At 32.2% G+C, this 18,124-nt stretch overlaps 2 protein-coding genes across 2 annotated transcripts; one reads left to right on the top strand and one right to left on the bottom strand.

The window, feature by feature from the left end:
- The first annotated feature begins 94 nt into the window (after positions 1 to 94).
- LOC134708011 (uncharacterized) lies at positions 95 to 2,511 on the top strand. The gene is made up of 3 exons (XM_063568238.1): positions 95 to 187; positions 867 to 935; positions 1,622 to 2,511. Exons 1-3 carry the CDS (start codon positions 136 to 138, stop codon positions 2,440 to 2,442), a joined length of 942 nt encoding a protein of 313 aa, XP_063424308.1. The 5' UTR covers positions 95 to 135; the 3' UTR covers positions 2,443 to 2,511.
- An 8,175-nt stretch (positions 2,512 to 10,686) lies between these two features.
- Positions 10,687 to 13,011, bottom strand: LOC134708022 (uncharacterized). The gene is made up of 3 exons (XM_063568264.1): positions 12,838 to 13,011; positions 11,748 to 11,812; positions 10,687 to 11,444 (listed from the first exon to the last, which is right to left on the bottom strand). Exons 1-3 carry the CDS (start codon positions 12,936 to 12,938, stop codon positions 10,759 to 10,761), a joined length of 852 nt encoding a protein of 283 aa, XP_063424334.1. The 5' UTR covers positions 12,939 to 13,011; the 3' UTR covers positions 10,687 to 10,758.
- Positions 13,012 to 18,124: the final 5,113 nt, after the last annotated feature.

Here is an 18,124-nt window from a genome sequence, read left to right on the forward strand (position 1 = left end):
CAAAACATGACGGAGTGACATTTAAAAGTTAAAAAAAAGTTAAAAACAATAATTAATTCATCATTTGCGGTGCAGTTACACACTTCCTTGTGTGTATGTCATTTAAGAGAAAAATAACCAAAATGGTATAAAAGAATGATTCTGAAGCAGTATTTATCATATACTATTACGACTGCTTTGAACAAAGGTAAGAAATTATTTAAACAAACGTAAATATTGAAAAAATATCGTAGATAAACAAAACATTAAGTATGAAAAATAGTCAAGAAATAATTCATTGAAGAAAATGAAAAGCTTAAATTAAGTTTCACATACTTAAAGGTACAATGAACTCATCATAGATACCAGGACTAAATTTAGTATATACGCCAGACGCGCGTTTTGTCTACAAAAGACTCATCAGTGACGTTCGAATCCAAAAAACTTAAAAAGGCCAAATAAATTACGAAGTTGAAGAGCATTGAGGACCAAAATTCCTAAAAGTTTTGCCAACTACAGCTAAGGTAATCTATGCCTGAGGTCGAAAATCCTTAGTATTTCAAATAATTCATAAATTTGTAAACGGTAAATTTATAAATATAAACTTATCAATGACAATTCATGTCAGCACAAAAAATACTGACTACTGGGCTTGTAATACCCTCATTTATCCAATACTAATTAAAGTTTCTGTATGGTAAAACATGTAATTTAAGTGACAGCAAATTAAAGCAAACATAGAAATTGTAAGAAAGAAGCATTCTTCAAAAACTTAATTAAGAATGGTTTATCACAAAGTGGATTGCTTTGCACAGTAACTGAAAATCAAGAGACATATACACTTCTTCATTCCAGTAACATATAATATTAATTGTGTTTTTTTTCAGAATTTCTAAAGATGATGAGATTCCAGACCTTTTTCTTTTTGATGGCATTGACCACCATGGCAATAGCCGGTAAGTAAACTATTTAACTTGCTTTCTTCAAGTTTACAGACTGTTTTAACGGAAGTGTTTTGGGTGTCAATATACAAAAAATTAAATACCTTACTATTAACAAATTTCAAAAATATAATTTCAGTACTTATTATTTTATTATTTGTATATTCTTGAAGAAAATTTAACAAAAGGTTTTCTTTTTGAATTGAATCAGATTTGTCATATGGAGTCTTGTATATCTTACAATACTGTATGGCGTAATCCGTACGTTCACTGTAGCTGTTAACGTCCTAGGCATTTCATCTATAGGGAATAGCCATCTAATTGGCAAACATATAAGATATCCTTACATTTATAAGAGAGACGAAGGATACCAGAGGGAGAATCAAACTCATAGGTGGAAAATAAAAGACTAAGCAACACGAACCCAACCAAACACTAGGGGTGATCGCGGTGCTCTAGAAGGGTTAGCAGATCCTGCTCCATATGTGGCACCCCTCATGTTGCTTAAGTCATTATAAATTCAGTAAATAGTCTTATTCAGTAGGTCATATTCGTGAAAAGGGAAAGGTATTGTAGTTACGACATAAGGAACATCCGATAGCATCTGTGAATCCTACATATACACAAGAAATAACTTTTTTTTTTTTTTATATTACTAGAATTCTGAAAGTTATATAAAATGTCAGACCTTAATTTTACAGTTTATGCACCAACTGAAAAACATGCATTAGATAGACATGGAGTGGAAAAGGTTTTGCTGGTCGAGAACCAAGATGGAAGAAACATCAACAGGCGTCGAGGTCGCGAATCTCTTTCTGTACTGGATGTTATTGATGCAGGTAGACGAGCAGGATCAAGAGCTGGAGCTGTTGGAACATCTCATGGAATAGGAAATGAATTTCTAACACACGGGTCATCAGCCAGTATAGGATTGTCTGGTGGTTCTCTTGGAAGTAGGACCTCTGTATCAAGAGGCACTTTAGCTGGTTTGTCTCGTGCTTTATCTGACGATGACAGTATCAGTAATTGTCATTATGGGTGTGGAGAAGACAAGTTATGTCGTTTAGGACATAAATGTGTACATGATGGTTGTAGCAGTTACTGCGTCGAAATTTCTTCTAGCAGGTCATCATCTGGCTTGACCAGAGTTTCAAGTAATGATGGTCATATATCATCTGGCAGCAGAATTGGTACATCTGGTTTGGCTAGAAATTTTGATCTCTCTCGCAGTTCTCGTTTGGAAACCATAAGTAGTGGCCGTGGAGTGTCTGGTCATTCGGGTTCTGATATTCTTGACGCAATCAGCTCTGGACGTGTTGGACTAGACATAGTTGATTCCAGACGCAGTGGATCAGGCCGTATCTCTGGTTCGAGACTCGTTTCTAGGTCAGTAGTAGGAGGCAAAACTGATTGCAAAAATGACTGTTTTAGTGATGGAGATTGTCCAACGAGCAAATACTGTGCATCTGTAAATTGTCACATGATTTGTAGAAGACGACCGTCTAAAGGATACACAGGGTGAAAAGCCTATCACCGAAATCCAGACTTGAAAATCTTATTTATATTTTTTTACAATAAAATATTACATTCAGTTTGTGTCATAGTAAGAATTTTCCGTACTACATCATAAAATGTCGGTAACTCAGGCGTAATAATAACCTTTTTACTAATCAGAAAAAAATATAACAACATACAGACTTAACCAAAGATACGAAGAAACGATAATAAAACTCAAACAATAATTGACAACAAAACATTAAAAAAAAACAAATTATAAGTTAAACCCTCCTAGCCAAAATTCTTGCTAATATAACAGTGTTTAGCATGCCGCTTAAATGCCTACATGGCAGGGTTCAAGTACAAACAACAATAAGAAACACCGGTACAGAGAAATAATCAAATATATATTAAAAAAATACATTTCAATTTGGAAACCGCAGCTTTCCCACGCGACGATTACCATGAATGGACGACGAAAAAAAAACAGTTATGAAAGAATGTAGAGTTATGCCTGATATATAAACACAAAGCCTTATCAAGTTTTAAATTGATCTGCATTCTAAAATAAGTACTAAACTTTTTTCTATTGGATACGTGGTTATAGCTAGTTAAATCGGAAAACTAAAGAATCTTAAAAAAGAACCAGCGAAAGACAAAAAACAAAAGTAAATTTGCAACGATACTGAACTCCGAGAAAATTCAAAATGAAAAGTCACTAATCAAATGGCAAAATCAAATGATAAAACACATCAAACGAATGGATAACAACTGTCATATTCAAAACTTCACTGGGGAGGAGGGGGAGCAGCTATCCGTAACTTCTGTTACGGACCGCCCAATATGGAAGTATCGGTAAGATTTTATATTTTCCAAATACTTTTGATCGAAAGAATTGTTTGGAGATTAGTATGCCGTCCATTATCACTCAACTTCAGCTGCTCTATGGTCGGGTTGTTGTCTCTTTGACACATTTCCCATTTCCATTCTTAGTTTTATTTATTGAGAAAATTAGTAATTGTCCGTTTAGTATATACAACAACACGAATATCAAGTGTTCTGGAGAGAAAATAACGATAAAATGGTTTTATATGACTTTAATAGAATTAAAACGGCTATTCGTAACGGATTTTTTTAAACACTGTAGACACCAACAATGGTATATGCAAATTGAAAAGCCGATATTTGAAATCTATTTAATTAAAACCGATCATGAACAGTTAATTCTTTCATTTATTAACACACAAAAAACGGGAAAACGAAAATATATGAACTGGAAGTAAATATTTCGTTATTTCAAGGAAAATTCCATTCAACCAAGAAAGCCGAGGAAAGTTTGAGCGTTTAAACTTTTTCAAATTTGTAGGTATTAAAAGCAACGTATTTGATATGCAAAATACATATTTTCGTTTCAGCTTGTATGAACACTGTTATACTGTTCTCATGCTAAATCCCAATTAAACAAAACTCCGTATGTTATATCATTAAGGGGGGTACATAACACCTTAGAAAAGATAACTCTTACTCCTTGTCTAATTCATTGCTACGTTTTAAAATCATTTTTAATAAGCTTTTAAAAGAACAGAATCAGAATGTTTTCATTGCTGCATCTTTAAATTCATTTATAGTTAGATATTTACAATAAGTTAATCTTCAAAGAGTCATAATATGAAAATTTCAAAGTGAAATACATTTACAAAAGAATACCAGGAGGTTAACAGAAAGGACCATAACTGTTTTTAGTTTTTTAACCTAGACCTTTCATATAAGAAATAAAATATATCTTATCTTAAATCATCTTATAATAAAATAAAGTTCCAAAAATCAAAAGTATTAGGGAGCTATCATCTGATTTTAGGAAAGGGTGGGGGAGCGTAGGATAACAAATTGTGTCTGGCATTTTTCTAATTGTAATCATTGTCCTTCATTTTGATTTTTAACTCTTTTCGGACTTGACGTTTTTTTACTTGTTTATCCTGACATTTTTAACATTAAACATAAATTGTCTTCCCGCTTGTTTCGCCATGTTGCCTGTCATCAGTGTCATGCCTTATTATTTTTTAACTCAACCTCCTGTTCTGCCTTTTTTGCAATGTCATCATCCAATCCTCCCTACTTAAATGGTACCTCTCTCTGACAATAAAATGCTAACCAAATAAATAAATAAACTAGGTACCTATGTCAAAAGAAGTAGGAGTACGAAAAAAATAACAACATTAAGTTGACCATAAGGTTATATGTAAAGTTCATAAGAAGGTCATCATGCAAGACACTTAATCTCATGATGATACATCCACATGCCAAATATCTAAGGTCTAGTTAGAAAGACGACACATTTATGACCATTATGTACTATCAGAATGGATTTTGCTCTCATTTAATGAACCAATTTGAGTTAAAGGCGTATTTTAAACTTTTACGAAAAAATCAGGTGATTGAATTAAAAATATTTGCGAGAACAACCGATTAGTTCAGCACTAAAATGGTTAGCTTTTATGAAAAAAAATTAAAGGACACGTTTTTTTTATTCAAAAAAAATTTTCTTCTTCAATTACTAAAACCATCACATTCAATTGTCAGGGCGGGCTCTGATTCCCCCACTTTTTTTTTATAGCTTAGACAAAATTTGTAATCCATATTAAAAAAAATACTTACAAGTAAAGGGTATCAGTGATCTAGTATTAGCCTCAGTTATAAGTATTAGCTATATTTTTTTTTAATATTACCAATTATACCCCTATACCTATATTTCTGAAACTTCGAAATTTGACCGATATTATCATGTAAAAGATGTCATATTTGAGTTGCGAAAGCTTTTAAACCTATTGTTTTCAAACATTTTACAAGATGTTAAGCTTGGCAAAATGTATCAATGAGAGAAAAAATAATAATACTACAGTTTTTTTTTTTTTGGGGGGGGGGGGGGGGGTATAGTGCATAAACAAAACACACAATCTTAAACATATTTTCATTTATTTAGATCAATTTGTTTTTAGCCTGAATCTTCACATATGATTAAATATTCTCTACAGTGAAATAAAATCTGAAAGTATGTTTCATACATTGTACCATAAAATAAAATAATAATAGAAGCGCATCCTAATTGTAAAGCTCTATTATTTTCATGTTATACAAGACAGCATGTAGTTTTCTTACAAATACAAACACGAAATTTTAGTATAAAAAAGTGTTCGGGTCAGGTAGAGAAGTGATCAAACATGAGACATCGAAGAGTGCGTCTGTAAGCCTTTTACCTGTCTTTTGAATATAGAAATAAGATATTGCATGATAGTTAATAAGACAATTATCTATCACACACGTACCAATGTTGAAATTTCAAACTTTAGTTCACAGAACTACCTTCAACAATTATTGAAACCCATACCACATAGTTAGCTAAACAATAGTTCGTATATCTTTTTATCTTATTGACCGACGATGTGATTTAGATACAATGGATAAGCGTTTATTCTTGAAAAAGAAACCATGAGCCCGGAGGGCGAATGGTTTGTTTTTCATGAATCAACGCTTATCCACTGTATCTATATCTTAAACTATTGTGTTAATGTCTTTTGAAAATTAACGCCTATTCTTAATTAAAAGGTATTGTAAGGGAGTTTAAATAACCATGTAATCGTGTTACACGAACCATTACAGTTAATAAATATCACAATCAAATGGTTAAAAAATTCAAATTATAACACAACACGTCAACCAGTAAAGATCTTCATACTTTAAGGCATCTGAATGTTATCTGCTATTACAAAATAAGATATATTGAGTTCGAACTTATTTCTAATAAAATTGAAAATGGAAATGGAGACTGTGTAAAAGGGAAAACAACCCGACAAAGAACATATATATAGTGCATATCCTAAGTATTTGTCCGAAATTTCTCACAAAAGCCTACAATGTAATTATAGTAACATTACGATTTTCTAGCATAGAAATTTGCGAATTAACAGTGATAAAATTATGTAGTAAAACAGACGGAATCATATTAGATTAATTTATAAAACAAAAAAGGACAAATAAAATGTAGTCATTTTTGTTTCAAACATGTGGAATAGTCAACAATAATTCGATAATGAACGACCAAACTCTCTTTTATTACACAAAATATCCACAATAACATACAAAGCAAGAACAAAAACTAGAAAACTAGAGAAAAGGGACAGCAAAGAGAATTCAGGGATTCTAACCTTAACAGATAAGTCCGTACCTTATATCACTTATATTAACCATTTTTTTTATCATTATCTTATATTAACCATGAAACCTCGTGGCTACCAATTCGTACTATACGTTTGCCTATTATGTTTATATAAAGGTACAAGCCATGTTTGTATATTGTACCGATGTATATCATATATTCATTTATGTATATAAAATAGACATTTAAATCGTAACCGATTGGTAGCCCAGAGGTTTCGTCAGTTGCACGGTACAGAATTCATGGACAGGTTCGATTCCCAGTGAAGGCATATAGAAATTACAAAAATGTAAGGACAGTTTTCACCAGCCCAGTAGTCAGCACTTCGGTGTTGACATGAATATCAATTATATGGTCATTTCTATAAATTTTCTGTTTACAAAACTTTGAATTTTTCGAAAAACTAAGGATTTTCTTACGTCCAGGAGTAGATTACCTTAGCCGTATTTGGCACAACTTTTAGGAATTTTTGGGTCCTTAATGCTCTTCAACTTTGTATTTGTTTGGCATATTAACTGTTTTGATCTGAGCGTCACTGATGAGTCTTATGTAGACGAAACGCGCGTCTGGCGTATTAAATTATAATCCTGGTACCTTTGATAACTATTTACACCACTGGGTCGATGCCACTGCTGGTGGACGTTTCGTCCCCGAGGATATCACCAGCCCAGTAGTCAGCACTTCGGTGTTGACATGAATATCAATTATATGGTCATTTCTATAAATTTTCTGTTTACAAAACTTTTAATTTTTCGAAAAACTAAGGATTTTCTTACGTCCAGGAGTAGATTACCTTAGCCGTATTTGGCACCTTTTTTCGGAATTTTTGGGTCCTCAATGCTCTTCAACTTTGTATTTGTTTGGCATATTAACTGTTTTGATCTGAGCGTCACTGATGAGTCTTATGTAGACGAAACGCGCGTCTGGCGTATTAAATTATAATCCTGGTACCTTTGATAACTATTTACACCACTGGGTCGATGCCACTGCTGATGGACGTTTCATCCCCGAGGGTATCACCAGCCCAGTAGTCAGCACTTCGGTGTTGATATGAATATCAATTATATGGTCATTTCTATAAATTTTCTGTTTACAAAACTTTTAATTTTTCGAAAAACTAAGGATTTTCGTACGTCCAGGAGTAGATTACCTTAGCCGTATTTGGCACAACTTTTAGGAATTTTTGGGTCCTCAACGCTCTTCAACTTTGTATTTGTTTGGCATATTAACTGTTTTGATCTGAGCGTCACTGATGAGTCTTATGTAGACGAAACGCGCGTCTGGCGTATTAAATTATAATCCTGGTACCTTTGATAACTATTTACACCACTGGGTCGATGCCACTGCTGGTGGACGTTTCGTCCCCGAGGGTATCACCAGCCCAGTAGTCAGCACTTCGGTGTTGACATGAATATCAATTATATGGTCATTTCTATAAATTTTCTGTTTACAAAACTTTTAATTTTTCAAAAAACTAAGGATTTTCTTACGTCCAGGAGTAGATTACCTTAGCCGTATTTGGCACAACTTTTAGGATTTTTTAGGTCTTCAATGCTCTTCAACTTTGTATTTGTTTAGCATATTAACTGTTTTGATCTGAGCGTCACTGATGAGTCTTATGTAGACGAAACGCGCGTCTGGTGTATTAAATTATAATCCTGGTACCTTTGATAACTATTTACACCACTGGGTCGATGCCACTGCTGGTGGACGTTTCGTCCCCGAGGGTATCACCAGCCCAGTAGTCAGCACTTCGGTGTTGACATGAATATCAATTATATGGTCATTTCTATAAATTTTCTGTTTACAAAACTTTTAATTTTTCGAAAAACTAAGGATTTTCTTACGTCCAGGAGTAGATTACCTTAGCCGTATTTGGCACAACTTTTAGGAATTTTTGGGTCCTCAATGCTCTTCAACTTTGTATTTGTTTAGCATATTAACTGTTTTGGTCTGAGCGTCACTGATGAGTCTTATGTAGACGAAACGCGCGTCTGGCGTATTAAATTATAATCCTGGTACCTTTGATAACTATTCATAAGTGAACAAAAATCAGTAAATTAGTCAATTCAAACTTAATGTAAATATGCACACAAAGGAAACAAAAGAATATACAATGTGGAGTCCATTTCAGAGACAGATTTAGGAAGCGTTGATTCTAGAAAAAGAATCCACCGTAAATGAAAGGCCGACGTCACCACACTGGTTTAAATGAATGTATATGTTACAGTAAATAGGTGAAATTAGGAATTACATGTAATTATTAAAATTTAGGAATTACAGGTAATTACCGATGCACTTAGTTAATACAAGTAATTCCTGAAACGGCCCAGTTATTACCAGTAATTACTAATTTTAAAATGAGTTTTTACACCTATTTACTGACTGATAAAACAATGTTGTATTATGGTCAGATGATCAAAAGTTATGGTAATACTAACTAGAAGATTAGTTAGTACTCTTAAAAATGTGAATGGTTGATTTGTATTCAAAATATCCTGAATAAATATGGACTTTCAAATATTTGGTTAAATCAGAGTAACTTTAGTTTTAATCCAAAATGGTTAAAGTTGGGCATTATGCAGATATTTTTTTACCAATTTCAGCATACATGGAAATCAGAAATGAAAAATTCTCCCAAAGCATTATGTTTTAACTTTTTTCAAAAAAAAATTGAGTTTGAAGAATATTTAGACTTATTACCTTATAAAGATCAGATAACGTTGTGAAGGTTAAGAACTGGAATGAACTGTTAAGTGCATTAGCTTCGAGATATCAAAAAAAAAAAAATATATTTGTTTTGGTTAAATCATTAATAAAAATTATATAGTGAAATTATAATTCACTGTTAGTAGCTAATATAGTTCTATTTTGTTAAATATGCTGAGAAACAAGGTTGATGAGTTGTGCACTTGCTATAGTGAATATTTGGACCTTATTGAATACGTATTCATGTGACCTTCAATTCAACCCCTAGAGCTCTGAAGACGGGTTATCAATGTATTAAGCTATTAAAATTGTAAGAGTTTTGCAGAACAAATAGTCTCGCCTACTTTTTCTGTTAATCGCAGGCTCAACAAAAATGAGGAAAAAATATTAAAATTAACCTCTAGATACTATCTTTTGACTAGTACTATAAGAAGCTTCTGTCAAAATTGGGTAAAAATCCAGGATGGTTTTTAAAATCTAATGTTTTAAACTTTAACTGCAGAGTGTATGTAATGTTAACTGGGGAAAAAACTAGTCCATTTATCATGTTTATAAGTAATAAAGGAAAAAAAGTGGGTTTTTTTACAATCTTTACTTTCGGAAATATCTTATGATCATCAACATTTAGCTTCTGCCCAAGTTTGATAGAAATCCAAGATATTTGGAGAAAGTTATTTTAAAGTTTTAAAACACAGTGCATGATTGAGATTTTAGTTTAACAAAATTATGAAAATCAATTTTGGATCGATACTTTTGTCTTGCATGTATCTACTTCAAGACCTATAAAACAACCATTTTCCAGTTTCAATTCTGAAACACTAAAGAGTATGCAATTTTGGTGAGCCTAATATTCCTACATCCTCAAGTCAGCTCCCTTAAAATCCCTACCCCTTTACTTTGTTATTTGGTATCTTGAGTTATGTTTTTAATTTTAAAACAAAAACATCAAGTTAGTAAATAGCTGTAAAAATGACCAAAAAAATCAGTAATTACCAGTAATCACTGAAACAACTAGTAAATACATGTAATTACTAAATTGGCTAGTAATTACAGGTATTTACTGAAGTGTTTAGTAATTACGTGTAATTCCTAATTTCACCTATTTACTGTAACATATACATACAACAATAAACAAATAAACATATTATATCCCAAGGTAGATATGGTAAACAGTTTTCGCAATTGAAATATATCCTCATACTTTTTATGTTATAATAAAGAATTCGTTTATACCTCTTTTTATAATCTAAGATTTCTATGCTTATACCATTCTGTTTTATAAAGAAAATCGTTACTTTTCCGTATTGTCTAGCTATCAGCACGTATCCAGCATTAACATAACAAAAACTTAATACAATATTTTATTTTAGAAAGGATATCAAAAAGTGTTCATAATATAGGATTTCGGTGATAGGCTTTTCATGGTGAGTATCCATTAGACGGTCTTCTTCTACAAATCCTGTGACAGTTAACAGTGGCACAGTATCTGTTTGTTGGACACTCACCGTCACTAAAACAGTCGTTTTTGCAATCAGTTTTTCCTCCTAACACTGACTGAGAAATTAGTCCTGAACCAGAAGTACGACCTGACCCACTACGTCTGGAAGAAACAGTGTCTAGAACAACACGCCCACCTCGTCCAGAACTGATTGCATCAAGAATATCTGCACCTGAATGACCAGACACTCCATGGACACTACCAATAGTTTCCAAATGAAAATTTCTGGACAGATCCGCATTTCTAGCCAGACCAGATGAACCAATTCGGCCGCCAGAGGTGAAATGATCATCATCGTCAGATAAACCACGGGACAAACCAATTGAAGAGCCTCTTATGATTCCAGATTTAGAGGTCCTGCCACCAACAAAAGCCCCAGACAATCCTCTACCGGAAGATGACCCGTGTGTAATAAATTCACTGTCTGTTCCATGAGATGTTCCAACATTTCTTGATCCTGCTCGTCTATTTGCATCAATAACATCCAGTACAGAAAGAGATCCTTCACCACGACGCCTGTTTATGTTTCTTCCACCTGTGTGTTCGACCAGTAAAACCTTTTCCACTCCATGTCTATCTAAAGCATGCTCATCCGAGGGTGCATATACTGTAAAATAAATATCTGACAATGAATATGATTTTCATGAATTGATTCATTCGAAAACAAATACTGGGGAATTATTTTTATTTAACAATGCAATGATATAAGGTATTATTGCCAATAAAATAGTTACACACTCTAGGCAAAGGGACGTTGTTTTAAAAAATTGAAGAGACTGTTCGATTTTGTAAATATAAGCTGTTTTAAGAACATTCTGTGATAGGATAATCAAATATTATCTACACACTGAAAACACCTTTATTTAATACATTACAAATTTTGAGAAAAACACTTGAACATTTTTCTTACCGGCTACTGTTATTGTGGTCAATGTCATCAACACGAAAATGGTCTGGAATCTCATCATTTTTAGTCTGAAATTTAGAGGAAAAATATCTTTACTTACAAAATAGCTGTTCAAATAATGTAATACGAATTATAATGATAGTGAAAATAAAGTTTCAATCTATAAATGCAATACGATTTTAAAGAAAAATTAGGTTCACATTACAAAAATTTGCATAACTTACATTGATTGTCAAGTATAATTATAAGATATACATTTACTTTTACCGTATTCAAACTTAAGAAACAAACATTACTTCGAATGATTAATATCTTGAATAAATGAAATAATTATTTAATTCTGAATTAAACTTCCGATGGATTTTAAAACTCAGTAAACATCAGTTAAAGGTTGCACTATGTAAATACAGCTGTTTCTCAAAACACGCCTCTTTTGGGGAGATCTTGAATATTCATAGAAAATTAATTTTGATTACGTACTGGTTCCCAGTATGCTCTCTGTGTTCCATATCACAGAGACATAACTTTGGAATGTTACCAGTAAAAAAATATGTGCATATTGTTTACATTGAAATCTGTGGTAACCCTTCGTTCGAGGTAGGGGTAGTGAAGAAAATTAGTGGTAGTTTAAACCCTGAGAAGTTCAGGGCATACAAACGTTCAAAATATGCCGCACAACCCTATATTTTGACCTTTGAAAAATTGTGATGCATATGAACTTTCAATTCTAGGTTAAGATTTTTTTAAAACTTCATAGTAACAGTGGTACAGTTTTAGCCATAAAAAGAGTTCCTATGGGAAGTTGCATAGTCAATATTTACAGAAATGCAACCTATAACAATTAATAAAACTTTGAAGCAGTATGTTACTTCTGTATTTATGTTTAATAACTTAAATCATTACTAAAATCAATACAAAAATGTATAACAATGCACCACGCTTTAAACTTGATAAATCGTTCTTTACTAAATCTTTAACGTCTTATTTCTATTCTTAATACTATGGCGTTAAATATCATTCTTATATCTTTCATATTTATGTTAAGTAAACCAAATAGTTAAAAATGTATCATTCTGCTTTAATAATTTCTTACCTTTGATTGGAACAATTCGAATTGTTTCTAATGAATAATGTTTTACTGCCTCCAAATCGTTCTTTTATACAGTTTTCAATTATATTGTTTATAATACACATGTACACATGGATAGTTTTAATTTAACCGCAAATGATGAATTTGTTGATTGTAGGTGCACTTTTAAATGTCCCACTGTCGTAGTACTAAGGAATTGTAATGTATGTCTATGGAAATAACACATTGTGTTTCCTTCTACAATCGATGTTGTTTTCATGACGTCATATTGCATGTACGTGTTTTAAACTATTGTTTAACCTATAAGTAATGTTTTCAAATAAATAAATTTTATATTTGGTAGTAGCCAGAGACTTGTACAGTTTAAAAAAAAAAAATGAAGTCCTTTATTTCCTTATAGACGATATTATAAATTCTTTGGATTGCTTGGAAAACTGCTGCTTAAAGGTTACACAGTTGACATTTGAAGAAGCTTTTCTAAGTAATTATAAGGATTTCATTTCAATCTAATACACAATACTAGCAATTTGTCTGCATTTAATTTACAAGTCTAATGTTAATATGCCTCAAATAAAATCAGGTTTGGATTTAAAAAGAAAAGGTAATCTAAGAATTCAAACAAAGTTGAGTCAAATCTGGGCTATGTCAATTTTGTCTTGGGATTACAAAAAAGGTCCTGTTTCGTTGCGTGTCAACATTTTTTGTCTGATGAAAATTTTCAAACAATTACTTTTCATCTTAACTAAGATAGATATAGGAAGATGTGGTGTGAGTGCCAATGAGACAACTCTCCATCCAAATAACAATTTAAAAATTAAACCATTATAGGTTAAAGTACGGCCTTCAACACGGAGCCTTGGCTCACACCGAACAACAAGCTATAAAGGGCCCCAAAATTACTAGTGTAAAACCATTCAAACGGGAAAACCAACGGTCTAATCTATATAAACAAAACGAGAAACGAGAAACACGTATATACTACATAAACAAACGACAACTACTGTACATCAGATTCCTGACTTAGGACAGGTGCAAACATTTGCAGCGGGATTAAACGTTTTAATGGGCCCAAACCTTCTCCCTTTTTCTGAAACAATAGCATAACATCACAACATATAAAAACATACGAAAAAATATCAATTAGCAGACTTAACTCAATCAAAAAACGTATGATTAAGAGCATGCCTTGAGATTTAAAAAAATGTTTTTTTCTTTCCGAATTAACATTTTGTGTTAAATTTAAATATTCAGGGAGACAAAACATCTCCATAGCAGTGACTTTGATCTAATTGTTTTGATGATGGATTTTGTGAAAGGTTTTGATGTTATTCTTTCATTTTTTTGGTTTGTAATCGTGAGTTGTATTTCAATGCAATGTTACCTTGGATAAACTGTTTTGCTGCCATTATTAAGCCATAATCTATCATAAACTACAAACTAAATATTAAGGAAGCTGCCTCATTTTGACAAAAATGACCAAAGACACCATGGGTACATGAATATCTTAAATAGTTTGAAAAAGTGACAGCGCAATTCAATAAGATTATTTAAAAAGACGACGAAAAGTTTATAAGATATTACTAAAACTTAAACCTCCTAATTATATGGAAAGTTTTTTATAATGAAAAAAAAAGTAAAATAACACAAAAACTACTGATTTAAAACAGAAAGTTCCTTATCAAATGGCAAATGAAAAGATCAAACACATCAAACGGATCCCGGATAGACACAACTGTCATACTTCTGTCTTGGAACAGACATTTTCTGATGTAAATAATGGTGGATTAAACCTTGTTTCATAGCTAGCTTAACTTCTTACTTGTATGACAGTTTCATTAAATTTCTTGGTATTGACAACAATGTATGAACAAAACAAACAGGCAAAACACGGGTTATGTTCTTCTCATATTTGTCATGATGGTATGATACTTAACCCCTAACAGAAAGGACTGTGCATGATATTCATATGATGCAATTATAATCTTTCAATCAGTTTAATTGAAGTCTGGAGCTTGCATGTCTTTTAACTGCTAGTAGTCTGTTGTTATCTATGTATTATTGTCATTTTGTTTATCTTCTTTGGTTACATTTTTTGACATCAGACTAGGACATCTCTTGAACTGAATTTTAATGTGCGTTTAGTTATGCCTTTACTTTTCTAGTTACTTTGGCTAGAGATAAAGGGGGAGTGTTGAGATCTCATAAACATGTTTAACCCTGCCGCATTTTTGTGCCTGTTCCAAGTCAGGAGCCTCTGGCCTTTGTTAGTCTTGTATTATTTTAATTTTAGTTTCTTGTGTACAATTTGGAGTTTAGTATGGCGTTCATTTATCACTGAACTAGTATATATTTGTTTAGGGGCCAGCTGAAGGACGCCTCCGGGTGAGGGAATTTCTCGCTACATTGAAGACCTGTTGGTGACCTTCTGCTGGGTTTTTTTCTATGGTCGGGTTGTTGTCTCTTTGACACATACCTATTTCCATTCTCAATTTTATTATAGGTATAACCTTAAAAAAAAACCGGGTACATCAGTCAGCAGTGTTTTATAATCTTAATCACTTTAAAAACAAAACAAATATGTATCACAGAAGCACAACAAAAAGAGATAAAACAGTTAAAGTCATTCTGTATACCAACTTATTTTCGTGGATAATTTATTTTGCTTTTGCTGTTCTAAAATTTACCTGATGAAGATAAATAATGAAAAATGTAATGCTTGCATGTATATCCGCGACGATTTATATTTGCGTTATTTTTCTTCTCGCAAAAATTGCAAAAATAAGTTGATATACAGTATTCATAAAGACAAGTAGAAGAATATACAAACACGTTATTAAGATTATAAACAACGTCAGTATCCAGATTCTATTCTTAAAGACCATCGGTTATTATTTTATAGTATTTATTTTGATGAGTCTTATGAGGACGAAACACGCGTCTTGCGTACTAAATTATAATGCTGGTACCTTTGATAACTACATGTATTTAGAAGTTGATACGGAATATTTATCAATTAGGTTTTGGTAAACAGTTATTCGTTTACCAAAGAACAAATCAGCGAGCGAGCAAATTACAGATTGCAGAAGGGCCTTCAACGTTAAGCATTGTTGAGGGCATACAATAAATTTTTATCCAGTATTTAAAAATATCTATGAAAACTGGCATGTAGGCTATTTTTTATCTGATTAAATCAAATATGTAATAAAAGATATACCTTCATGTGCTACTTTTTGAGTAAATTGAGGTTAAAATTTCAGATTTTCCCTCAAATTACGGAATTGTAGACGTATTTTTCCTTTTGATAGAAATGCACAACTTTTTTGTTTTAAAAGATAAACACGATTTGTTTTTTATTAAATTATTTGTAATTGATGTGTTATATAAATATTACATAAATTTGTACATTTATTTTTACAAATAACTCAAATGTATCAAATGATCATGAATGTAGGAAACAACCGTTATTTTTGGATGTATATTAATCAAATTTAAAAAAAATGCACTATTTACGTTTTTAAGAAAATTAGTACCCATAATCTTCTTACGTAATCAAACCAAATGTCATTTTTAAAAAGAGGGGTCTATGAATTTGTTTTCAAGTTTAATCAGTTTGAATGATAAAAATCAGACGAAAACTGCATCTTTTCCCGATAAGTCACCGTTTGACGTTGTAAAAATAACAATTTACGTTAGCCACGTTATTATCCCCCCTGTAACTGTTGTGTATGCCCTTGAAACCGACCAGGTTGCTAAATAAATTACAGGACTCTAAAACCAAACAAGCGAAAGTAGATAGACTCTTCATGTAATAGTTTTGTGTAAATCATCATTGTTAGGTTCGCGTTCTTTTCTAGTCAATGGTCAATAATTTGTTTGCATGAAAATTTGAAAAATATTTTTAAAAGGTATGATGTTTAAGACAGTTATTTGAAGTTCTTATCCTATAAATTGGACCAGGTCAAACGTATCTACGCCATCGGTGATAAATATATAGATACATGAGAAATGTAATCGATATTTGGTATTTTAATCGGACTTTATATAGGAGTTTCAATATTTCTTAGTATTTCAAATTTCATTTCATTGACCTTATATATCTTATAACTGTTTGTATTTTTGTAAAGTAAACAACGTGAATCATCTACTAATAAATGCAATAGTACAAATAGGTTTAAAGTGCAAGCATGTTCTGTCTCAAAATTAAGTTTTATAATAAACCTACACAGATTATTTAGAAATAGTTTTTTTTTTTATCTGCGAGCGCTCCGTCGCCACGGTGTTTGGTGTGTTTCCTGTTTTAATTTGTGTAGTTTTCTAGTCCTGGTTGTTTTCTGCAAACTGTTGTCCTTATTGGTTATTTTTGTAATTTTTGCCGAAATGTTCTTTAGTTAATTCTTTTTCTGTGGATGAAAACATAAAAAGAAGTGACCATTCTATTATGTAACCCAAACATTATCTCACAGCCAAAAGAAGATTAAACAAATGGTACAGTTGGCTTTTAACCCGGATTTGTAATCTTTCAATCGATTAATGACTTTGGAATAGCGGTATACTACTTTTGCCTTTATTTGTAACTTAAAACCTAACACAGTGATTTTAATTCCTTTTCAAATTTCAGATTGTCGATAACAATCATAATATACATTATCGCACCGCGGGTAAAATATCAAGTTGTGATTGGTTTAACGTATGAGAACGTATGGGGTTAGTAAATTCCATAGGGGTTCATGACGCGTTAATGGTGACGTAATCTATTAATGTTGTTGTGTTTCATTGTAAATTATTCAACAAAACGCAGCAAAAAAAGTCCAGCGTGCGATAAATTCGTTATACGGTTAACTACTGACCCCCTACGGATCCATAGATGGTGAATAAACTCCATAGGGAACACGGCCGCCCGCCTCACCCCTATTGAATTTACTAACCCTCTTTGGATCCGTAAGGGGGTCAGTAGCGAACCATATAACTCATAATGACAGAGGATGAACAGGGGATATGCAAAATACATGTACATGAGAACTGATTTTTTAAAATTGTTCAATTGTTTGGTTTTGAATGAGGCTGGATCTCGTCCTTTTTGTAAGCATCTTCCTATATCTATAAACTCATACTTTGTTAAATCAGATACGTTCTATTGAGTACTGCGTTTCAAAAAACCATTCGAACAAAATGTCAAGCAGTGTTTTTTAAGTAATTTCAACTTGAAGATAAAAAAAAATCCCTACCATGAGGCAATAAAAAAACGTTTGGACAATTTTTAAACAGTAAAAGTCTCTGATAACAACGAAAT

This window comes from Mytilus trossulus, chromosome 1 (genome assembly GCF_036588685.1).
Source record: "Mytilus trossulus isolate FHL-02 chromosome 1, PNRI_Mtr1.1.1.hap1, whole genome shotgun sequence".
Classification (NCBI taxonomy): domain Eukaryota; kingdom Metazoa; phylum Mollusca; class Bivalvia; order Mytilida; family Mytilidae; genus Mytilus; species Mytilus trossulus.